The 25,379-nt window shown below is 48.2% G+C and overlaps 1 protein-coding gene across 1 annotated transcript in view; it reads right to left on the bottom strand.

Moving 5' to 3' along the window:
- Positions 1–3,539: 3,539 nt before the first annotated feature.
- Positions 3,540–25,379, bottom strand: part of LOC144108514 (neprilysin-3-like) — a 49,418-nt gene continuing 27,578 nt past the window's right edge. Inside the window, exons 8-13 of the mRNA XM_077641729.1 lie at positions 24,506–24,604; positions 22,358–22,642; positions 13,374–13,571; positions 11,591–11,826; positions 7,644–7,763; positions 3,540–3,940 (exon numbers count right to left, since the gene is read on the bottom strand). Coding sequence (XP_077497855.1) covers positions 3,599–3,940; positions 7,644–7,763; positions 11,591–11,826; positions 13,374–13,571; positions 22,358–22,642; positions 24,506–24,604 — 1,280 coding nt within the window. The 3' untranslated portion in view covers positions 3,540–3,598. The remainder of the gene's footprint in view (positions 3,941–7,643; positions 7,764–11,590; positions 11,827–13,373; positions 13,572–22,357; positions 22,643–24,505; positions 24,605–25,379) is intronic.

The following is a 25,379-nucleotide window of genomic DNA, read 5'->3' as shown; positions in this document are numbered from 1 at the left end:
GATTTTTAACATATTGCTTTTGTTTAGTGTTTCAAAGTGATTATGTGCTTTCTAGTGCAATTTTCCAATTTGTGGACGCGTTCTGAGTGCTGCTTGACTACTGTAAGGAACTAGGCAGTAGTATAAAAGGGGAAAGAGCCTGGCAGAGCATAGTGAGGGTTGTCTCGTACTTGCTAACTGAGCGGTTGCGTTTCGGCGTAGTTCTAACGCTTGCTGGGAACGAGCACAAAAATGGCAACTCTCCTGAAGTGACTTTGCAGTGTCCTATGTGATCCTGAACCCGAGAACGAGGCCTTCTCTGTGCGCTGCGCTCAAGCAACGTCGAGGGACGACCGGTTTCAATTACGAGCATCATCGAGCGACATCCCTCTGGACAGCGGATGCAGTCCCCTGACCATCGGGATCTCCTTCTCCCGGCGGGGCGGTCTGTTACGTCTCGCCTACGACGCGCGGTATAGCCGGCGCGGATGCAACGGATGCCGCGGCTTCGTTCAAAGTGGCGGTCATTTTGGGCCCGTTCATCGCTGCCGCAACGCCTCCCGCCAAGCGCGTCCAGGCAGGTTTCAGTGCCACGTGTCGTCGTGCGTGCGTGTGTGTGTGTGTGCATGTTGGTGCCCACGCTTGTCAAAGCGCGGCAGCCGGGGAGAGGAGCTCCCCAACTGGGAGGCGAGGAGGTCTGACCGGCGCCGGCCCGGCGGGCGCGCACGTCACGTCTGAACATGTTCAAGCGTCGCCGCATCGGACGCCTCTTCCCAAGCCGTTCCTTCTTGCCCTCGACTCCGTGGGTATAAAGGGAGCTGCCCCGGACGCCAACGGAGAGACTTCGATTCCTTCCTTCGAGTAACGTGGTCGCCCTGACCGGCTGCTCTTTTGCGATGCCAGAATAAACAAGTTGTTCTGTTGCCAGTCGACTCATCCTTTGCCGGGACCTTCGGATGTTTCCAGCTTTGCCCCAGGCCGCCAGGCCAACGCTACCCTTGGGGCTTGCAACCCTTTTGCAACAGCAGATACCGGCCGGAGAGGCCTCGTCACCTTGCGAACCGAGCGACAGAGCTTTTGACTAATAGCAGATACGGCGCCACCAGTGTCTACGAAGGCAAGCGTCAAAACACCTTAAACGATAACGTCCATTAAGTTCCTGGGGAAAATAGGGCTTACACCTCTGTCAAGCGCACAAGTGCACTTATGGGGAGTCCGCTTCGACACCCGGAGTGACACTTCAAGCTACACGGTGCTAAGGGAAGAGAAAGCGCACTCGTAGTAAAAAAAATAAGAAAAATGGCGACAGGAAATGAACGGAATCTTGGAAGAGGTCGACGAAAATGTAAAAACTTAAAAATTGACTGTTTGACGTGATAGCGCAAATAAAGCAAGCTTAAACAGTTTCTAACAATAAAAAAATAGAAATAGAAGAAAGCAAAGCTAAGCCAAGACTATCAAGAATTTTGACAAAGAGATGGCGACGAGCAGCGGAGTTTTATCGGGGCGCGTTGCTATGTTTTGTTGCATCGCTTTTGGCTATGACGAATAATTATTTAAAAACACTGTGTTATAAAAAGAATAAAATAAACTTGCGAGTAGTTTTTTTGCACCGTACATACTGCGCCTTCAGGGATGCTAGGCTCTCAAAGTGTGCTCGGTCATCGCACTCCAACAGGAGTGCACTGTTCTGCGAGTGCCATTCCACTTGCGACGTTTAGAGTTCACAAAGTGCACTTTTAGCGAGTGACACTCTCCGTGAGTGCACTTAAATTGCCCGCTTGACAGAGGTATTAGACGTTCGGACGAGTACGCAGTTCGTGCCTCGGGAACTGGTGCGGTTAGTTTCCCGGCTCGGCAGAAGGATGCCGGCGGCGCATGAGCGAAATGGAGCGGCGACGAGGGGTTGGTTCTATTTGTGTTCGGCCGCCCGCTAAAGAAACAATCATCGTTGAGATCATCGGGAAAAAAAGGAACAATTTCATATTCTTTCGTCAACTTCTATTTTCAGCCGCAAGTTTTTTTTTTACTGCACATCGAGTTAGAAAGACTCGGTGATCAGTGTTCGTAAGTGAATGACCGCGTATGAAGCAGCCCCAGTGATCCACGGCTAGTGAACTGCATTAAAGCTACCTCTGTTTGCTACCTAAAGCGTTTCATTATCGAGTATACCTTTATTTCATTTCTTCTCCTTCTCTACCTTATAAGAGCTTTTTTGTCACTAAGCGTAGCCTCTTCCATATAAGAACGAAGTAATATATCGATACAGGTTAATATTAGTCTGTCCCACTCTGAATTAGTGTCCCACAGTTTGAAGAGGGCGTAGCAGAGTGCTTCAGATTAATTTACCCCAATTGGTGTTCTTAACATTCTGCTCTTCGAAGTAATATGTTACAAATAACTCGGAATCTTGATCACTTATGTCTTCACTTCCACTAATCACATGGACTATTTAATAGCTAAGGCTAATATCTAGTTGTTTTTTCTATTCTTTCTGCCCGGCTACTCGCATACAAAACTAATTCTGCCGATACCAGACTATGCATGCTTTATTTGGGGCCCGTTCACTAAAACTTACACTAACAAGCTAGAAATGGCGCAAAACATCAACTCGCTTCATTTATAATATACTTAGACGTACGTCAGTGACAGGATTCTTAACTAGAGCGGACATGCTACCATTAACGCAAAGAAACCGTGTGTCATGACTAAAATTCTTTCAACGTATTACGGCTGCTATAAAACAGAACTTACTGGAATAATTTCATTTTCGTCTGGTTACGTAAGTATGCAGACACATAGCCGCACAATAACCCTATTCATCAGGCGTAATAACCGTTTAAAGTATTTTTTATTTGCGCGAACAGTAACTGACTGGAATCTTCTCACCAATGACCAAGTTTCAATATAATCTATGTCGACATTTGTTTCCAGTATTTAAAAACGTGTTTTCTATGCGTATTTTTCGAAAAGTTTCAAACTGCGTTGATCTAATTTGGTCTTCTGTCCATTGCTGTGTTATTAAACTTGTGTTCACTTATCTCTATGTCACCCTGCTAGAATCCCCAGTGGGGATTACAGCATATGCATAATAAAAATATACCTGTGGTTTAAGCATTCGTTAACCCTGATGAGAAGCGAAAGCTTCCTTTTCATGACTCCTTTCATAAACGCCGCACACACTGCCGAATAGATTGTCTGCGAAGCGTCGAAGAAATGCCCGATGGGGCAGTTGCCACCTGCCACGGTGGGCAGATTGTGATGATGTCATTAGGTCACATGACCGGCGACGTCACGCCTTTCCCGTGACTGCACTGACGCTGCTCTCTTGAAAACCTCGCGTAGTGAAGCTTTTGCTTCAAAAAAGAAAATAATGTCCACGTACCTCGCACAGCACACGGGTGCTTGTTAATACGCCTCCGCCGTTGAGCCGCCATGGCGACTAACGGCGGCTCCCGGTCAGTACGAAAAACCACGCCGCCTAATGGACGATCGTTACGAATCGTCTCTCAAATTTCTCTTTACAGCTTCCAAACAACGTCGGATACGAGACACCGGCCGATGGTCAGCTCCACGGTCGCCACGGACACAAATCGTGCGCGCACTCTACACACAAAGGTCACAACCAGTGGGTGCACTTGAGCTCGGGGTTCATGCGCGCTGTGGGACCGCAATTGAAAGCCCTCGAGAACTGCGGGGTGTTCATCGCGGGGATGTTGCAGCGGGCGCGGGAGCCTTCGAGAGTCTCCGTCTGCGCGAAATCATTGAAGTTGCACTTTGTCATGCAGCGACCAACGTAGACGAGTTGCTCCGCAGTCAGGTTCAAGTTGGGCAGCGTCCAGCTGCGCTCATCGTCGTGCAGTTGCCAGAACAGCTTGTCTAACAGACTGGCTCCCGCTAGGTCTGCCACGTTCTCCAAGTCGATCAATTGGCTCCCATTCGGGCGACCAGGCAATCCTGCCTGCAAACAAATTGGTGGCGCAAGTCAAACATTTTTGGACGAAAATTATGAACATTGTAAAATTGTGTTTACCCGACGCGGTGGCTCAGTGTTTAGGGCGCTCGGCTACTGATACGGAGTTCTCGGGTTCGAACCCGACAGCGGCGGCAGCGTTTGGATGGGGGCGAAACGCAAATGCACCCTTATGCTTGCGATGTCAGCGCGCGCTAAAGATCCCCACGTGGTCCAAAATTATTCCGGAGCGCCCCACTACGGAACCTCTTTCTACCTTTCCTCTTTTACATCCTCCTTTATCCCTTCACTTACGGCACGGTTCGGGTGTCCGCAGAGATGTGACACACATACTGCGCCATTTCCATTCCTTTAAAAAAACCACTTTTTCAACTAATTTGTAAAATTGTGAGTACTGTTATGGAATTATTGAAGGTAACGGACCATTCTTCCAATATATAGCTAAATTTATCTTTTAAAGTTTTTCTATTGCTTGCATGGAACACTTAGGACTGCCATAGAAAACCAATGGGATTGCTGCTGACGATCGCAAAAACGTTAATAGCAAAGAAATGCAAGCCTGTGGACGGAAAATCTGCCGATACATACATACATATATATATATATATATGCATTACCGGTATTGGCGTTGGCGTTATATGGCAACCATGATGAGCGACAATGAACAACCGGTGGCGCTCGGGAAGAATTTGCCGCACCTATTTAGAATAAAAAGCGCGAAGAAATGAAGGCTGGAGGATTCTTTGAGGAGAGGAAAAAAAATCCACCAGACGTATACCCTTGCGGTAATGCGATATCCAGCGGCAGCTGGATCGGTGCAAAATGTCAGCCGGAGTGTTTAGTAACTCTGGACAGGGAGGCGGATGAGTACCAGTTATGCCATTACAATGCCATTAGGTGCATTTAGCATAATAGTGGGTACCGTTACAGCTTACAGTGTACCGCGAAACGCCGCTGCGCATGCGAAGATCACCGTGAGAGCGCCAGATGGCGCCACGTTCCCGGCAAAAGCACGCGCATCTTGAGCGTAGGGACCAATCGGTGCGTGCGTTTTAGCGGGTAGCGGTAAGCAGCAGCGGTAACGGTATGCGCTACGCTATACCGAGTAAAGCGCTCAAGAGAAAATCTTTTACGACAGCGTTGGAGCAGCCAGGTGTCATAACCAGACACGGGGGTCGTGGAGAGAGTCATGGTAATGAAGTGGGGGGGGGGGGGGGGGCAGAGCCTCAGACGGGATAGAAATTGAACTAGCCATGTAAACTGCTCAGTGGGCGACCTTGTGTCCTAAACAAAAGTAGGAAAATTACGAATTCTGGACAGGCGTTTCAGCCTGACTGAACGCACAAGCAGGTATGCCAGCTAACATTACACATAACTGTTCACCGTCCACCCTCAAACAACCATTCAGTGAATCTCAATACCACACTTAAACCCGAGTCATTCCGTGCTTTCGCATTCAGGTGTGTGGTACGTACGCACAATACGCATGGGATATCGTGAACGAAGAAGTAATGAAGGAAATTTCGAAAGTAGCATTTGCACTCGTTTTGAAAAGGAAGAGACGATCCGCTGCGCAGGCGAGACATGAGCATTCAAGCAGGCAATATGGAGGTTCGAAAATATTCTGACAAATTTGTTAATGCCGCGGTTCAGGTGTCCAACGATATATGAGACAGATACTGCGCCATTTCCTTTCCCCCAAAAACCAATTATATTATATAAACATACTTCGCGGGTTTTGGTTCTGATTGATGTTCTATCGTCCTGGATATCAGCGATGCTACCCAAATATTGCCTTACGCTGGATCCATCCACTCAATTTTAGGATATAGCTAATGTATACATCACTTTCCCCCATGCTCCGTATTCTTTTCACTATAATCAAATATATCACGCATTAAGCCACTGGTTACAACTTCTCCCCGTTGCATGTTACTCTTCTGTAATAAGGAAGCAAATCACCCATTGGCATCCACCCAAGCGCAGCCGTACGGCTTGGGGGATTCCACTAAAAGACATTTGACCAACACTTTTCCCACTTCGAGTTATTGATCATTTCGCTCTCACCCTACAACATGCTAACCATCCCGGTGAGCTCATTTGGTAGAGCGGCTGCTCTGGTGAAGCGGTGGTCCCAGGTTGGTTTTATTTTTTGAGGAAAGGAAATGGCGCAGTATCTGTCTCATATCTTGGACACCTGAACCGCGTTTTAGGGGAAGGGATAAGGGAGGGAGTGAAATAATAAAGGAAGAAATAGGTGCCGTAGTGGAGGGCTGCGGAGTAAATTCGAACACCTGGGGATCTTCAACGTGCACTGACATCGCACACGTTAAAGATCCCCAGGTGGTCGAAATTATTCCGGAGCCCTCCACCACCTGGTCCCGGGTTCGAACCGTCAAAGAGGACGAATTTGTTTAATGCTGTATAGCTTTTTAATGCTGCATAGCTTTACTTAGTAGCCGTATGGCCGCAACTGGGCGGATGCCAGTCAGTAATTTGCTTCCTTATTACATATTTACTCTGCATTGAGGGAATCTTCTGAAATCATTTCAGAAACAGGCACTCTTCATTGGCATTTTTTTGCTCTTGATATCTTTTCGAATATAATCGCCTCGAATTTGTTTTTTCATGCATATTGTTTCGTTTTTATATCTCAAGGTTAACCCTATATTATCCTCGTCAGGCCCCCGGGTAAATTATAATGTTATTCTGTGTTATGCGTTGTTTTTGAAACACACGTCAGTACGGGAGCATAACAGCAAAGTAAGTCAGAGTGCTAACTGCACTCCACTGCAGTCACGTTTCAAGGATCACGCTGCCATAACATTCCTCTGAGCAGCCTTCCAAGTTGGTTGCTTTATCTTGATCAGCTTCTTTCGCCCACGATCGAATTCACCTCAAAAGGATAAATACGTATTAATCGATGCATGTATCCAACGATTGCATAACCAGAAATTTTGTTGAAGCGCATTTTTGCAACGGGAGGTTATTAACGGCCGAATTTTCCACATATAGTGAGACTGCACCATAATTAATATATACGCCGATCCCTCCTCCCGACCATCGTAGTTTTCTGCTGTTTATTGTCAGAAACGCACCCCATTGGCTTAAACGGCACTCTTAAATGCTCGGCGCGAACGCGCAAATGAAACATTAAAACCAAAGTTTTTCTTGAAAATATCGGAGAGGTAGACCTCCTGTCAAGATGTTCTTGAGTTTCTTAAATTCAACAGTTGCGTCACAATTAAAACTGATTACCAAGAAAACTGGACTCCGTGCGTTATGAAATCATGTGTCATGTTTTCCAAGGAGCAGAAACTTGTAGAATAAATTACGAAGAAAAGCCACAGCGAAAAGCCTGCGGGGCATTCGGTAGCAAAATATGATGAGTACCTGTATAGGAACACTAATACGGGAGAATAGAATTTTGTTATTACTAACAAGCCAAATATTTGCTGAGATCTGAACACGATATTGCTTTCCTTAGCACACTGAGTGATCCTCGATCTCATTAACGCATTTGTTCTCTCTTAAAAAGAAAGTCCCTCATGTGATAAGAGATTTTCCGAATGTAAAAACTTCGCAGCTGTGTCCGAATATACATCTGCGATGTGGAACACGGTACAGCGGTTTGGTTCCACTGAAAATACACCTTAATTCTAGAGCCCGGTCCCGTATGGCGCATTGTTACCTGTTGACGCTGTTGTGCCAGGCACTCCACGAGTTCGGTGTACCTCCTCCTGGTCCTGTCAGAGTAGCATTGGTAAGGTCCTTTAATGTCGTAAGCCTTCATGATCTCGTGGACCAATGCCTGCAGTAAACGCAAGCTGGCGTTACGCGAACAAGGTCTCCGCAGTTGACTGCGGGAGGATTGTCCACAGACCCTTTTCCCAAGCGTTTCACCCGTTAAAAGTCGAGCACCAAGAATATTATACCTTGTACCCATCAACATACTGGCGGGTCACCGCTAATACTGGGAATGGAACCCAGCACCTGTAGCATGTGACACTGATGCTCAACTTAGCTCAGAGTTACGGCTACGATACGAGCTCCTTTAGCTAACCCTATTTCACTTTCTAAGCTCCGCTCTCACGGAGCCTTATTTCCAGCCCCTGCAGACGAAATTCAGCGATTCGCATGAATTCTCACCATGATGGTTGGTGTGCTTAAGGGGTCCCCAAACTGCGCCCCGTGGTCGGAATCCGGCAGTGGAGTCATCAGGACCGGCCCACGGCAGGAGATAAACCCCATAAATAGACTGCATTCGGCCATCGACTCGCAGCGACTACGATGCTTGCTCTCGCGTTGGCATTGCATTGAGTTCTAATGAATGATCCTTCCGATTTGTGCTTGGCCATGTAAGCCGAGCGGTGTCTCTGTTTTAGTTCACTCGTTTGCCCACATCACACTTGCAAGTGTAGAACGAGCGATGTCAACCCCCAATGGCCGACGCCTGGCTGTCTGGACATAGGTGAGGAAGGAACAGAATGCCCGGTTTCGCTACAGAGGCAGGAGATCGTGACAAATTCTTGGGCAGCTGTGAAATATCTTTTACGAACATGCTGGCAGTCTAAAGAACTAGCGGCACAACGGCAAGATCAAAGGGCTCGTGTTTGCTGCTCATGCTGGACCTTTGCATGAGCTGAACAACGAAAGCGCACGGCAGTGTCTTAACCCGTCAAGTTCGAGTTCATGTAAACGCGCAATCGTTGAATTGGGGAGACCTTGCACCCCTCAATGCTCGACAAGACTATATAGAAGCCTGGCATGCTGTCAGGACCTTGACGTAGCTCGGGAAGGGCAACCTAAGTTTCACAAGCTACACTGGTGCAGCACTGCCATCGCAGGACAATGGCGCATCGCTTAACCGCTCATCTTGAAAGCGGAGCCTCGAATCGAAGCAGAAGGAAAAACCGAAGCCTTAGCGAACCTAATTCGCATATAATCACCTACGCAAATCGGCTGGCATTTTGTTCACGGCCAAGAGCTAACATTAGGCGCCTTTAGCATATCGTGTGCCATTTTGCCGTTAGCGTTAGCGTAGTACCGGGATCCCACCTGCTGCCAGTGAGCACACGCTGATTGGTCCCGATGAGGGAAGCGTGCGTCCAACTGCCGAGTACGAGGCGCCGTCTGGCACCGTCGAGGTGATCTGTACATGCTCATTGGCGGTGGGCGGGCTCCCGGTACTCACGTAGCGTTAACGGTAACACGGTACACGGTATGCTAATGGTGTCTATTAGTTCACGGCATGCTGCTTACTGCAACTGGTGCCCGCCTTCTGAAAACTTACGTGACGCTCTTGCCCGCACCGACCACAACGGCCAACTAGGCCGTTCCCCATTCCGCAAACAGCAGGCATCAGACAAAGCGCCCGACAACCGCCCGCACTGAATGGTAAAATTCTCACCTTGGTCCCTCGTCTCGCTTTGTTCGCCTTATGGCCGCTTGGAGCCCTCTGAAAAACTTTATTCTAATATGCTGATTCGTAGAAGTACGGGAGTTTTCCCATTTGCAGAAAGTTTTGATCTAAAACCGGGTCTAAAGAAAATTCAGAAGAGAATTAAGAATAAATTGCTGTGTTCTGGCCACAATTGATGCCAAGAAATCGCTACGAAATTCTGTAATCTAACACTAGTACATATGCGAAGATTTGCAATTCGGCCACGGGGAAAAATTGTTCAGAAGTTAATTATATAAATGAACAAATTTCACATTTACAGCAAGGAACTTCACAGGACCATATCATGCAATGTCCTACAGGCCAGGTCGCTGCGATGACATACGGGACGGCTGCGGACTGCCCGGAAGCACAATACCGCACCATTTACAGTGGCATAGTGCATGTCTCACGGCTTAAACTCTACCCGAGCTCGGTCTCCGAAGCAACCTTATCTCCGCTGAGTCTGTTCTTGCGAAAGAGAGGCCGCACCGCGGTTGCTATGGACGGGGCTGTCGGCGTGCATCAAGCGAGACTGCTGGCGCGTGCTGGGTGGTCTTGGATCGCAGAGTACTGACCTGGTATACCCTCGCCTTAATTACGCGTTGCGCCATGTTACAAGGTTCAGCCGCGTAACATACAATTAACCAGCGGCGCCAAAGGCTCGGCACTCATGCCCAAGTGCACTGTGCACAGATTTTGAAAGAAGGTCACATAACCGACACTGGCTAGGAGGATTAAGGATGGAATGTCCTAGAGGGGTGGGGGGAAGGGAGAGCACATATTACACTTGGCTACAACGAAAGAGAATGAGACGTGGGAAAGTTGTTTAGGCCGTACAAATGGCCAGAAGCCAAAGGAAACACACCCCCTGAAGAGGGGGAAACTCTAGTTCCCTGAGCCGTTCTTGGTGCTCGGGAGTAGAGTAGTTCTATTCGTAGATTGCAACACCGATACGCCTATCCCGGCTCTTCGGACACGACCGAATGCATGTTTTCTGAGCATTACTTCGAATCTGCTTGCATAACGTGTTCCTCTATGCAAGTCGTGAGCGGCAGGTCTGAAGCATCTCGCCTCTGATTGGTGCGCTTCCATACCAATCAGAAGAAGATAAGAGATCTGCTTCTCAAATATACTGAGCAGGCACCAGTACGATTAAATATTCAACAAGAGACGGCCTACTCGGCAGGACCATTGTCTTTTCGTGCATGAGATACCGGTTGCTTCCAGCCAAGAGATCGAGATCTCGCACTTAACTCTCAGAGCAACACCGTCATTGCGATGCTTCTTTGACTTGAAGTGTCATCAGTCAGTTTGTGCAGGCAAGGTTTAACAGGAGGAGTTACTGCACCGAGTAGACACCAGACAGGCGCCGCGCACGTAAAGAAATCACTTGGCACGCTTTTAACTCATCACTCACCTAGAGTAACACCAAGTGATGATAAAAACATAAGAAGAGGGGAGCGTTTGTTCAGTGCAATCATTTTCGCTAGCAGAAGAGTACGGACTGTTCGACATCCTTTGCCAAATGTCTTCAGACTACATGTTTTTCCCGCTGCCGTATTGTGGAGCAATTTAAAACCCCTTGAGCCAAAGGATCACAAAAGGGGATGAAGAAGCTTCTCCTCACCGTGGAGAGATTTAGAGCTTCAGGGCAACAATTATACTGATCGACTACGCAGTTTAAATGTGGCCGGTAGAGTTTTTGACCAAGGTTGTGCCTAGGTATAATTAAAAAACAATGGCTGCGGCTTAGCTCAGCTATCCCTGGTTATGCAAGTGAAAGCTTTGGTGTCATGTGGTTAAGCCTCGGTTTAGCTATGGTTATCGACGAGCCAGGCGAAGCTCCCCACTCTATCGGTTTCTGCTGCCCGTTTAGCGCGTTTACGCTCCCTATCGATTGCTAAACCCTCGCACGGTTGGCAAAGTCGACCGGATGATCAGACTCAGCCCGACGTCTGCGAGTACCCGCTCACGTGGACGTCAGCTTCGGCAGGACTAGCTTCGTCTATAGCGAGACGATGGTTATGCTGCGCGCAGCTGCTTCGAGTCACGTGGTACGTGACGTGGTTACTTTCGCAGCTTCGCTCTTCCTGTTCAAGGTCATTCATGCAGACACAGCGAAATCGGTGCCGCTAGGCTAGTGCACCTTTAAAATGTTACTCCGCGTAACACGCCGTTAAATGTTCGGTACTTACATCGCCTAAACTGCCCAAGGTCAAAGCCGGATGGCCGTCACCGTACAAGGAAATGGGTAGGAGTGCTCCCGCCGGGATGACCAAGCTGTGATTGCGCTTTAAATAGAAAGGGGCCGCCCTGCTGGTGTTGAAGAGGACGTGCGTCTGGTCCGTCCACTTCAGCCGAGCCCTCCCCGACAGCGCTTTGAACCATGCGTCCAGGAAACGGCCGGTCGGGGACATGTCCGGGAAACCAGCTGCGCGCGCAGTCAGTGGTGCCGTGTCAGCAGCATGCGGAAGCAGGTGAGCTTCCAGCGTCACTGATAAACATAGAAAAACCAGAACTGAGGGCCTTCCGTACATTAATGTTTATGGCTTAATTATCCTACGCGAAAGCCTCCCATACAGCAGTTGGCGAGCGTTTAGACTACATCTAGAAAAACTGGACATCGGTGAACTACTGTCACTTGGTACTGTTTACTGGCGGCCTGTGTTGAAATTAGTTAACAATTTTATTTTAAGAACTATTGCGAAATATTTCTCTGTCACAAAAGATAAAAGAACTCGGGGTGCCTCATTTATGGTAAAACCCGTTGATTTCGTCTTACTTTCTGCTTCACTGCGTAGGCCCTGCCTTTTTTGGCGGGAAGCAACGCAATATTTTGCTCGTAATTGGCAGGTTGCATTTCGCAAGCATTTGGAAAGCTGGACGGAAAGAAAGCGATGCGCGGGTCGAAGAAACTGTTCAATTTCTCATAATTACAGAAACTATAAACATTAAGCTACAAGGATGAGAGTACATTACACCAGGCCTCGCACTGACCGGCCTGAATGGTAGGCGGATCATTGTCGACCATTCGTTCTTACCGGACCAAACAAACACATGCTTCCAGCCGCCTCACGTCACACCGTCATGCGATTGTGGCAGCCCGCCGGCTTTGTTTTTATTTTTTTCTTGAGTGATTATAAACGCTCACAAATAGCCACTCACAAACGTCCACGCTGTCTAATCGCGTTCGTCTTGTGCTGTTTAGAGCAGGCCTTATTCGTCGGCCAATTGGTTTAGGCCTCTCCTGAAGACCATAAAATCCCGGTGTACGTTTCCCGATCGAAATATTTTGGTTTTCATTCTGCTCCTCGCATATCCTAATAATACTAAGAGCGCCTTCAACAGCAGCCTCATCTAACCTGAAGCCCGCACTAGCGTTGGAAAATAGGCAACTTTCTTTTCGTCACTTTTTCTTTGGAATGCATTACAATGCGAACAAAACCTATTGAAACCAGATTCGGCTATCTCGACAAGTGATGTGCAGTCGAGGGGATGCGTTGCGTGCAAGGTTCTGAAAAGCTTGTGCATTTTGGCGCAATGTATGCAAAATTTCTTGGCCCACAGCGCCGAGGGTAACTGAGTGTTAGGAATTCTAAAAATTGATCGGGATATTGATTACTATGGACTATAAGCCTCTCAAGAAATAAGGAGACTAATGGTAACAGCTGAACAGTTTAGCAGTCAATATCGGTTAAAAACTGCACTAGTTAGCACGTCTTAGCTGTATTCTGACGCGCTACACCGCTGACAGTATGACGAAAGAAGTGCTCGTCTGACTGAAAAAGCCTGTTTTTAAGAAATTGCAGAACATCTTATCTCAAACTCCCGGCATCAAATCGCATTTGATATTTCTTTTCAGAACATGATATGCCGATGTCCATTTCCTATTCGTCTACGCAAACTTGAACCAGCTCGATGAGGGCATCGTCCGTGAGCCTCCGAGCGGAATGCATCAAGGCCGTCAGGAGCACCAACCGAAGAACTTGTTGACGAAGATTTGGTCCAGTCGTTGCTGGGGGCTGCTGACGAGCGGATTCATGAAGTGCACAATCCGCTGAACGAACACGCGCTCTGTTTCCTGGAAGCCATCGTAGAGGTCCAGGACGCCCCTGACGGTATCTTTTGCGGTGAGAAACATGCCCTCCGCTCGGTTCCGTGCTCTCGAGCTGACTACTGCGATGTGCAAAACAAAATGAAGCCCCAGCAGAGCTATTGAGCAGATATGAGCTGTTGAAGGCTGCGTAAGTTAATCAGTTACAGGTAAGAAGATCCCCTGCGAGAGAAAGGTGAATGGCAATGTTCCTCACGCCAGTAGGCAGGAGACAGCAAAGGTCTTTTATCTTATCTTTTATCTTACGAAAAAAGGGGGTCCGAGGTGGCCGAATTGTGGGTGTTTGCGGATTGTAGCGACACCCATTTTTACTGACATAACCCGTGTTCGAGTTGCATGGTTTGACATTGTAGGCAAACGCACAGCCGCCTGATAAAAAATTGAGATTAACAGACCCAGGAACAGATAACTATAGACATAACAGTCGGACAGAAAAATTATGAGGTAACAGAACAAACTATTTTCAACATAAAATGGCAACATATGACGTAACCTTTCATTTTACGCCATTCTCAAGCATCTGAAAAGAGAAGGCCGCCACCATATGGAAGACCTTGAAGTAACGAGCGTTAGCTGTTTGGTTTACTAGGTGCACATAGCGGAGAAGAACTCACTCCTCGTCTCGAGAAACGGAATGTAATATCCTTTGAAACGGGGTGGATTGCCACCATGCTCGGCTACGAGTGCACGCACGCCGCCTTGCGTAACGATCGCCGCCTAGCGCCATCTATCAGAAAAATTACGATGCACGTCTAGCCATTTTCGAGTGGCATCCCCTCAAGATAAGTCCCAAGCAGAATTCACTTCGTTTTGGGGTGAACTTGGGCCTAGAATTCGGCTTGGGGTGCAATATGATAACGTTTCAATTTCTAATTCCGTGTATACAATGCTTACCTATTATTTAATCGTGGTTTTAATTCTATACCAGAACCCTTAGGGTTTGATTTCCCAACCAAATTCGGTATGCAACTGTCCCTGGAATGGTGCCCGTTGCTGTCGGAGTATATATCGCGGAACGATTGCATATATATGTATAGCGGAAAGGGATGGCACCATCATGAAATCAGACAACCGAAACTATGCCGCCATTTTGTCCCCTGACGTGATGCTCACATAGTTCCACCTCTACCCATCGTATTGGACTGTGACGCCATCATTGGCACATGGAAGGTGATTGTTTCTACAATGCTGTTGTAGATGGCACTGCAAGTCTCAATGCGAGATCCGCTGTTTTCTGGTTGCAGCCACAGATCTCGAGGTGGTAGGAGTCCTCACGAAATCTCGAAACGTGGTGAGTAGTTGTTCCCACAGATGGCACTGTGATGAAGGGCTGTAGGAGACCCCACGAAATTTCGAAACGTGATGAGTAAGAGCTAACGTTCTTGAAAGGACAGCTCGGATTAGTCACTTTTACAAGCGGAGATTCCTGACTGGTCGATCAAAAGCACTTCGCTGCTGTTATGAAAGAAGCCAGAAGTTTTATATCTCCATGAAGCAATGATAGCAGGTTGCAGACTCCTGAAGTTTTACAGTCATCTTAATTATAGTTAGGGTAATGAATTAAAAAGAAGTAACATCTTTTAAGCTGTCTTGTGTAGCCCCCATGAAAATAGTCTATAGACAGGCTGTAGACTTGATAGACTATTGCATTCATATAGATAATTCTTTTTGTCTATTAATAGTCTATAGACTGTCTACGGACAAAAGTATAATAGAAGTGTATGCCTTAATTCTGTACATTGTCTATATTGCCACACTGCTCACATTCTGCGAGCGCCGCCATGCGGCCGAGCGGCATTACTGGGCTCGTGTGGGAGCGAAGAAGAGGACGTTCCCGTTCGAACGCGCGCTGCTGGGTTTCTGGCCTTCGGATTAAAAAAGCCCCCTTTCGTGCCGCCCTACGTTTGTCGGCGACATTTTGGTGGAGGTGCTGGGTATCGTTCCATGAACGCTCACCCCGAGGGTAACTCTGACGCTGATCAGCGACGCTTGGACACAACACCCGTCCACAAAGCGAGCCGCCGCCTGCGAGGCCTGCAACCTGAGTGTCAGCCACTGACGAGGCCGGTGCGTACCATGACGTCTACTACAGGCAGTCAGACAGGCCAGCCTTCCGGCACTGTCCCGCCCGTTGTAGTTCTCACCCCTCGCTCACCACCATCCTTCCACGGCGATCGGTTTGAGGACGTCGAGGACTGGTTGTCCAGCTTTGACCGTGTGGCCACTTTTAACCAGTGGGACGACGACCGAAAACTACGAAACGTCTATTTCTCGTTCCAAGACTCTGCTAAGACATGGTTCGAGAACCATGAGGCATCCTTTACGAACTGGGAAGCGTTCCGCCGTCAGTTGCTGGCTACCTTCAGCACAAACGCACGCAAGGAAAATGCCGAACTCGCCCTTCGCACCTGGTCACAGCAGGCGAAGGAAAGCGTCGCTATGTTTATTGAAGACATGGCACGTCTTTTCAATCGGGCTGACCCTGCCATGCCAGAGGCTACCAAGGTGCGCCACCTCATGCATGGTGTGAAGGAGCAGCTCTTCGCTGGCCTCATACGCGACCCACCAGGAACCGTCGCTGACTTCGCTAAAGAAGCCACAGGCATGGAACGTTCCTTACAGGAACGACGCAGTGCGCAGTACGGTCGTCCGGGAAGTGTTGCGGCCAGCAACTATTGTGCGTCCCTGCCAGTCGCCGGGGACGAGGCTCTTCGGGAGCTTGTGCGGAGTGTAGTTCGCGAAGAACTGCGCAATCTCCGCTTAGATGCTCCACCTGCCAGTGTTACAGCTGTAGCCGATGCCGTCCGCGAGGAAATTCGGCGAGCAGTCCAGCCACCACCGGCACCACAGCCGGAGCCATACGCCAGCAGCTACAACGAAGCCCTATGGACACCGCAGCCGGAGCCGTACATCATGAGCTACAGTGAAGCTCTGCGGAGACCTGCGCCAGTTCCACATGCGTTCCGCCCTGCTGCCGAACAAACGCAGGGGTACTTTCCCTCCGCCGAGCTGCGTGACCCGCGCCCTGTTTGAATAGCTGACGTGTGGCGCACACCCAACAACCGGCCACTATGCTACCACTGCGGGGAGCCCAGTCATATCCTCCGCAACTGCCCCTACCGGCGGATGGGATTAAGAGGATTTCCACCGAGCGCACCTCGACCGCGCTATGGTGAGAGACCGCGAGACATTGAGCAGTACCTGGCCGATAATGTGCTGCCCTCAACGCCTCTAGACGCCAGTCTAGGTCGCCGTCTCAAAGACGAGTTCCTCCACCCAGTCATGCACCATCATCTGGTCAATTCAGAGGCACGTCTCCCCGCCGGGAAAACTGAAGACGGCGTCCTCTGGGGGTACGACCGCCGCTGCCGCAGACAGTGGAAAGCCTCCATCTGACGATTTTATGCGACGACCCCACCCGCCGACCTTAAAGACGATCCCACCGCCGACCTCACCGACGACCTCAGCGACGACCCCATCGACGACGGCACCAAAAACCTCGCCTACAAATTGTCGAACAATTGTTTCCGCCGCCGAAATTCTTGTTGCCGCCGATGGCTATGACGTATCTGCACTCGTCGATACCGGAGCCGACTTTTCTGTCATGAGTAGTAACCTAGCCGCAACACTCAGAAAGGTTCTAACACCTTGGCATGGGCCGCAGATACGCACAGCTGGTTGCCATGTGGTAACGCCGGTTGGCGTCTGCACCAGCCGTATAAAGATCCGCGGTGCAACTTTCACTGGCTCCTTCGCCGTGCTACGAAAGTGCTCTAAAGAACTGATTCTCGGCATGGACTTCCTTAAAGAGTATGGGGCGGTCATCAACCTGCACGAGCAATTGGTATCGTTTTAGACACAGCGAGCCGTTGATACCGACCCCGAGCCGCACAGAGCACCATTACGCATCTCTGATGACCACACAACGATACCGCCGAGAGCAAGCAAGTTTGTCACAGTCCAGTGTGATACCAGCTTCGGTACTCGGGGCATTGCCGAAGCGAATATGTCGCTGCTACTGTCTCGGCAAGTTTGCGTTGCTCGCGCCCTTGTCGACCTTGTTCAGGCGCGTACCACGCTCTTAGTGACCAACTTTAGTTGTGAACCCCAACATTTGACGAAAAACATGGTGATTGCCCATTTTGAAGAACTTGGCCAGCATGCCGGCCAATGTGCCTTATCAACAACGGCCCCCGAAATAGCTGAACAGGACACTGCAACAGCCATTAGGACCGACGTGAACACTGACCTTCTGACCAATCAGAAACGCCGCGTGGAAAGCCTTATTGACTCTTTCCGCGACTGTTTTGCATCAACATCCAAGGTTCGCCAGACGCCAATAACTAAGCACCGTATTATCATCGACAGTGACCAGAGACCGCTATGTCAGCGTCCTTATTGTGTATCGTCGAAGGAGCGCGATGATATCCGCCGCCAAGTTGGCGAAATGCTCCACTACGACGTTATACAACCATCGACGAGCCCCTGGGCGTCACCTGTTCTCGTCGCAAAGAAGGACGGCAGCCTACGGTTCTGTGTAGATTATAGACGTCTTAATAACGTTACCAAAAAAGATGTCTATCCACTGCCGCGCATTGATGACTCATTAGACCGCCTCCGCCATGCTACCTACTTTTCGTCACTCGACCTTCGTAGCGGTTATTGGCAAATCTAGGTCGACGAACGTGACCGAGAAAAGACCGCCTTCGTTACTCCTGACGGACTGTACGAATTTATGGTGCTTCCTTTCGGCTTGTGTTCAGCCCCTGCGACGTTCCAACGTATGATGGACACCGTACTAACTGACCTGAAGTGGCAGTCCTGCCTTGTCTATCTCGACGACGTCGTGATTTTCTCCGACACGTTCGAGGAGCACCTGAAACGTTTGCGTGCCGTCTTCGAAGCAATTCGTTCTGCGGGTCTGTCTCTCAAGCCCGAAAAGTGCCACTTCGCATTTCGGGAGCTCAAGTTTCTTGGCCACATTGTGAGCGCTCAGGGCGTTAGCCCCGACCCAGAAAAGACCGCCGCCGTTGCTGCATTTCCCCAGCCAACAGATAAACGAAGCTTGCGGCGTTTCCTGGGGCTTTGCGCCTATTATCGGAGGTTCGTTCAAAACTTATCCAAGCTCGCAGAGCCGCTGACTCGCCTGACAAAAGACTCCGAACCCTTTGTCTGGGGCCAAGATCAGGAAAAAGCTTAAATAGAGCTTAAGGCCCGCCTCCAATCTGCGCCTATCCTTTCCCACTTCGACGAGCAGGCCGACACGGAACTGCACACAGATGCCAGCAATGTGGGCCTCGGTGCGGTGATTGTGCAGTGGCAAGACGGTGTGGAACGCGTGATCGCATACGCAAGTCGCACTTTGTCCCGTTCCGAATTGAATTATTCCACAACGGAAAAGGAGTGTCTCGTTGTTGTGTGGGCAATCACAAAATTTCGTCCATACCTGTACGGCCGCCCGTTTCGAGTCGTCAGCGATCATCACTCCTTGTGCTGGCTTGCGAACCTCAAAGATCCATCGGCGCGACTTGCACGGTGGAGCCTTCGGTTGCAAGAGTTCGACGTCGCCATCGTGTATAAGTCGGGTCGGCAACATAGCGATGCAGACTGTCTCTCCCGAGCTCCTCTTCCGTGCCCACCAGATGAGTCCGACGACGATTCTGCTTTCCTCGGCGCTGTCACCACATCCGACCTTGCCCACCACCAGAGGGCCGACTGCGAACTGCTGCCTCTAATCGAGCACCTCGAAGGAACCGCTCCGTCTCCGCCCAGACTCTTCTCGCGCGGACTTTCGTCGTTTTGCTTAATAGATGGAGTCCTCTACAAGAAAAACTACGGTCCGACCGACACTGCGTATCTCCTCGTTGTCCCAACCGTGCTTCGTAAGGAAGTTCTCGCTGCATGCCACGACGACCTTTCTTCTGGCCACCTCGGTTTTTCCAGAACATTGGGACGCCTCCGCCACAAGTACTACTGGCCACGGCTTGCTGCGGTCGTCCAACGCTACGTTCGAACCTGCCGTGAGTGTCAACGACGGAAGGTACCACCGACAAAACCGGCCGGCCTTCTGAAGCCAATTGATCCACCGCAAATCCCATTCCAACAAGTCGGCATGGACTTACTGGGCCCATTCCCGGTGTCCTCCATGGGAAACCAGTATATTTTTGTTGCCACGGACTACCTAAGCCGCTATTGTGAAACCAAGGCTCTTCCCCGTGGCACCGCGGCTGAAATTGCACAGTTCTTTGTTCACCACATCGTGCTTCGCCACGGCGCCCCCGTGGTTGTATTAACTGACCGGGGAACCGCGTTTACGTCGGCTCTTACACACGAGGTCCTCCGTCTTAGTGGCACCAGTCATAAAAAAACGACTGCTTACCATCATCAAACGAATGGACTTACTGAGAGGCTGAACAAGACCATCACAGATATGATGTCTACGTATGTCGACGCTGACCGTCGCAACTGGGACGAAATACTTCCCTACATCACGTTTGCGTACAACACCGCACTCCAAGAAACGACGCGCTTCACCCCCTTCCATTTGGTGTATGGCCGAGATGCCCTGACCATGCTTGACTCCATGCTGCTCCCGGATTGTACCCCCTCGTCTGTCCCAGGCGCTGACCAATTCGTTCGCGATGCAGAAGCCGCTCGCCACTTTGCTCGACAACGCATTCGCCACCAGCAGACAACTGACGCTCGGCGTTACAACCTCCGCCACAGGGAGGTGATTTACCAACCCGGCGAGCACGTCTGGGTATGGAGCCCTATACGTGTGCGCGGTCGCTCTGAAAAGCTTCTGCGGCGCTACTTCGGCCCCTACGAGGTGCTACGTCAACTCAGCGATGTGAACTATGAAGTGAGCCCGGAAAAAGTTGTCCGGTCTTCTCGCCCGCCCAAGTCTGAAGTCGTCCACGTGTCCCGCATGAAACCGTATTACGCCCGTTAGCCCCTCCCGGAGTTCACATTCAGTGCTGCCACCACATGCCATCGCACTTTCGGTGTCTCCACACTCTTTATCCCCCTTGCCGGAGGCATCGAGGCGATGCCTCTTGAAAGGAGGGGGGCAGTGCCACACTGCTCACATTCTGCGAGCGCCGCCATGCGGCCGAGCGGCATTACTGGACTCGTGTGGGAGCGAAGAAGAGGACGTCCCCGTTCGAACACGCGCTGCTGGGTTTCTGGCCTTCGGATTAAAAAAGCCCCTTTTCGTGCCGCCCTACGTTTGTCGGCGACAATATACTATTTATAGAATTTTTATTTCCTATAGACTGTTCTGTAGAGTTGTCTATAGAGAGTGTAAACTTTATAGACAGAAGTCTATGGACAGTATATAGACTAAGGAAATATTCGTCAGGGAGAACGGAGGAGAGTTTTATCGTAGATCAATTTGTAGAGCAGGACAAGTTACCTGAGGAGGTCATGGTTTCTGTTGACACCAGTGCCTACTCTATTACATAGTGCCGAATTATCTAGCTCTGCGGTTAAATGACCTAATTACCTTATTCCGAAGAACGAATAGATGCGCGAGTTGGTTACGATCTGTGGCACAATCAGCGTGAGAAAACAACAAACTAAACGAAAAAGACACCACGAACCTAATTTCATTGAAAAGATTCACGTATGAATATTTTACCTGCAAATTTTGTAAAGTTTATGCTGCTCCTTTTCTTACCGGAAACTGAGATGACGGCTTCCTGCCTGTGCTTTTGTGCAGCTGTTCTCTTTGTCCTCTTTTGCCTAACCCACACCTTTCGCATAGCTTACCGGCACAGCGTTTTACCGCTAAACATATAGAAAATCTTTCCGGCCTCTGTCGGTACTGTGGGGCCACCAGCCTTTATGCCCCGTGTCTCCCGTACCTGTGTTAAGTGTTTGGAAGCTATACATTTCATAAAATTGAACTGATCTTTTTTAGCATTTTCTTGAGAGAACCGTAGAACTACTGATAAGTTTTATTTAGCAATTAGGTAAAATGATTTCGTGAAGCTTCAGAGCGGTATGAATAGGCTAACGATGTGAAAGTTGTGCAGTACCATCTATTACTTTCTAGAAACCTCCTCATCTTGGTCGTAGACATCTAGCAACAGTAATATCTGTCTCAACGCGCTTCCAGATGAACCTTGCGTGTCTTCAAGGTATCGCCTCTTTCCTTCAAAGCTAAGAAAAGAAAATGCACCATGACTAGGACCTCTCTAATGATAGCCAGTACTTGCATTATTTGGTTTTTCGGAGTAAAGTTTACTGAAACAATAAAAATTTTGAATCAAAGTGTTTGAACACGACCTGTAAAGCCAAATTGTCTACGGGGTTAGTACAAACTAAAATGTGACCTCGGTTGTTTTTGGCGACCAAGAATGGTTTTCATTTTCGTTCTGGCCTCATCCTGAACATTGCTAAACGATGAAGATCATGATGGATTTTTATGGCGCAAAGGCATCTGTGCCCAAAGAGCGCTATGACACAAGGTATTTTTCTTTTACGCAAGTTGTGTCAAAGATCGAATTTCCATGCAGTTCACTCTAAATAAGCTGAGTACTAGGCCAGAAGAAGCTTGTACCCATCTTATCACCGGTGGGTACCCGGTGGCACTGCGGATCGAACCCCGCACGTCCCGCATGCGAGGCGGATGCTCAGACCACTAGCCACGGCAGCGGTATACCGCTGCGGTACTGTTCTGCCTGGGTGTAGTTCGCAAAAGAAATATAGCAATGCTAAACGTTATATTTATTCTGCGCACTACACCGAGCCAGAACAGCAAAACTTTATGTGCTCTTTGGCTTCTCCTTTGCATTCCACAGTGGCTGCGCAGCAGCGCTGGAGTATACATAGCGTGGGGACGCACCAGATCTCAGGTAGCGGCTGGTCGCGGCAAATTCCATGACCTCCAGGACGTGGTGGTAGCATGCCACTTCCTTCTCCTTCCCGAATACCACCTTTGGAGACAACGCGTAATCGAGAAGGCCATCGAAAAGGCCCCAAGCCAGCATGGCGCGAAAGCCGTCCGGGCCCCAGAGGGGAGACCTCAGCAGACCTGCAAGAGCTTGGAGAACTGACTGCTGGAACTGAATCACGTCTGGGCCCTCGTACGTTCCATTGGTGTACTTGCTCACCGCATCGATCCACTGGGCTGCAAGTGCCAGAACGGGAATAATTCGTATTATTTTTCACAGCTGGAATTCTAGTGGTTCCTCAAAACGAGATGATCTCGACTGTGAGAGCCCTCAACGCTCGTGGCATTGCAGTCACGCGTAGAAAAAATGGTGTAGAGAGAGCAGCCTTGGAATTTTCATTTCATTTCATTTTAATTCTATCTTTATTCAACATCCGATGACGTTAGGTGCACAGGCGAAAAGCGAAAGAGGCTTGACTACAGCCAGTGCACCCATTCTTTACAGTAGTGATGGCACATTACGATAATGCATATTATATGTTCGTATCTTAGGTTAAAATACTAACAAAAGATGGCAATAGACGTCGACAGACCATATTTGAGCTACACTCTAACAAAATATAAAAGCAATGAAAGCAATATACCAGGGAACAATATTAAAAAACACTTTTACGTCATGTTTGCATGTAAAGAATCAAACCAAACAGAGGAACATATATTTGCAAATGTAAAGAAAGTAAACTCTCCATATTTAACAAAAGGAATAGAGCAGCCGGTTCACACACGTTCTTTTAATGTCGGTGTCATTTTGTGAGAGCTGATTAATAGTTGTGGCCAAGGTGAATTTTTGCCTTTGTTTTTAATGGTTAGTACGACATTTAGCAACTTTCCGGGATTCAGGATATGATGCGGGGGGTATTGAACCACACTTTTTCTAAAACCCGGATTGTTCAGATGGAATTGGATGTCTTTTTTTGTTACGTATAACCTGAAACATATACATAGTCTAAAGCGATGCGATAAGGCCAGGAGAGGAATATTTGGTTTATGTAAATCACTTGTATGATATCGGTATAGTACTTGCCTTACAACTCATATGCAGGTTTCTGGACGACAATCAACTTATGTATAGTTTATCTTGTGTTCATGGCCCATAGAAGGATACCATATTTAAACAGAGACAGGAAAAGGGATGTAAAGCGAAGTGTATTAATGCATGCAGCAAAAAATAACATTAGCGGAGCATGAGACTAGTGGAGCTAGATGATTTGCAGAACAAGTGATCAACGTGTCTATCACATAACATACTTTGAGAGAAGTAAACTCCTATGCTTTCATAATACGACGCAACTGTGAGGATGTCATCGTAACACAACAGGAAGGAAGTTCTACATTTATGTGACGTATATGAAATGTACGTAACTGCTTTAGACTCACTAGTAATTAAATTTATTGAGTTATAATTACTTGCCCCGTTGTCAATTTGTGAAAGAGTGTGGCTTGCACAATCGCCTGAATCTGAGCCTTCGCTTCCAAGAAAGAACACTTTTCATTTCATTGTAGTTACATCACAGGGAATGAACTTCAGTTCGGAACATCGGTTCAGAACTCCTCCCGTCGTGAGAAGTGCCTGAAGCAAGCTGAATGTCCTTTGTGAGGAAGGCAGAGCTGGTTGGGAAGAGTCAAGTGAAAGTTATTTTGGTTCTTAACAAATGAAAAGTGTTAAACAGTTATGAAATGAGGCTCATCGTAGGCTTCGACAAAATACTAAGAAAGTGAGTTTAAAGTATGAAACATGCACTCAGAGTGGTGAACCTAAACGGTTCATTCCTACGCGTTCGAAAGTCAACTAGGAAGTCTGTACTTAGTGTGATTCTGGCAACAACATTTTCCTGCAGAGTGTAATGAATACACACTAGCACTCAGGTGTCCGCAAAAGCAAAAGGTGGTCTTCTCTACGAACCCGAGAGTATTTATTTGCCCACATCACTGGAAAGTTCATTACCTAGTCTTCTGTTACATGAATTATTTCCATGAAGTTGATAGCTCTCACATTCAGCTCCGCTCAACTTTGAATAACCGCATAAAACATGAACGTACCTGCCGTGATCTGTGGAGTCGTGCGTAGGCCCATATCTTGAATGGCTCGAGTGTAAAAAGGCTCAGTTATGTAACGGTCAGTCTTTAAAATGGCGACAACTGCATAAAACGGCGATTCAAAATCATGGAAAACATTGCAAATAAGAAGTGAAAGATGCTTTCAATGCAAAATACAAGGGTGGCTTAATTTCGTCCCCCCTTGCATTTTACCAAGCCTCCACGTCAAATTACGGATATAAATAAAAAAATATCAGGTGGTGTGACTAATTTCTGATACCGATTCAGCAAATGAGTTTTTCACAATTAAAAAGCTTTACAACCACAGCCTTCACAACGCTGACTCCATTTGTTTGATGAGCTTTGAAGCTTTCGATGCTATATCTGCATCTTCTATTGAACATAAGAAAGTGTGTTTGCGTCTCTGAAATAAAGAAAAAATTCTATGATATGAACTTCAACGAATATAGCCCTGAAACAAATTCTATAGTGTTAAAAAAAATCTATTCAACAAGTCTTCATCCTTGCTTTCTGGCTACCACAATGGTAATTGCACCGCGATGAAAGCGTGGTTTTAAAGTTTAAAATTAATATCTATACTTGATGCCGTTGAGCCGTGTTACAGGAACATGAACATAAGTGCTTATTTTTTTTGTCTTGAGAGCACATAATTTGAGAAGGAGAAGCGACCTATAAGACAGCGCCATGCACTCTTAGCACACACATAGAAGTCGAAACCTTTCAGCGCGGGGTGTGCTCTTGTAACGCGCTTGTAAATTGTGCAAGGTGCTCTAAATAAATAATCTATATATAGTAAAGCACTAAACAGTCGAGCGTTTTATTGTACACTTTTTAAATGATTGAACTTTTATATAGA

Source organism: Amblyomma americanum, chromosome 10 (assembly GCF_052857255.1).
Source record: "Amblyomma americanum isolate KBUSLIRL-KWMA chromosome 10, ASM5285725v1, whole genome shotgun sequence".
In the NCBI taxonomy this organism is placed as follows: Eukaryota; Metazoa; Arthropoda; class Arachnida; order Ixodida; family Ixodidae; genus Amblyomma; species Amblyomma americanum.
This window is presented reverse-complemented; position numbering and strand designations above follow the sequence as displayed.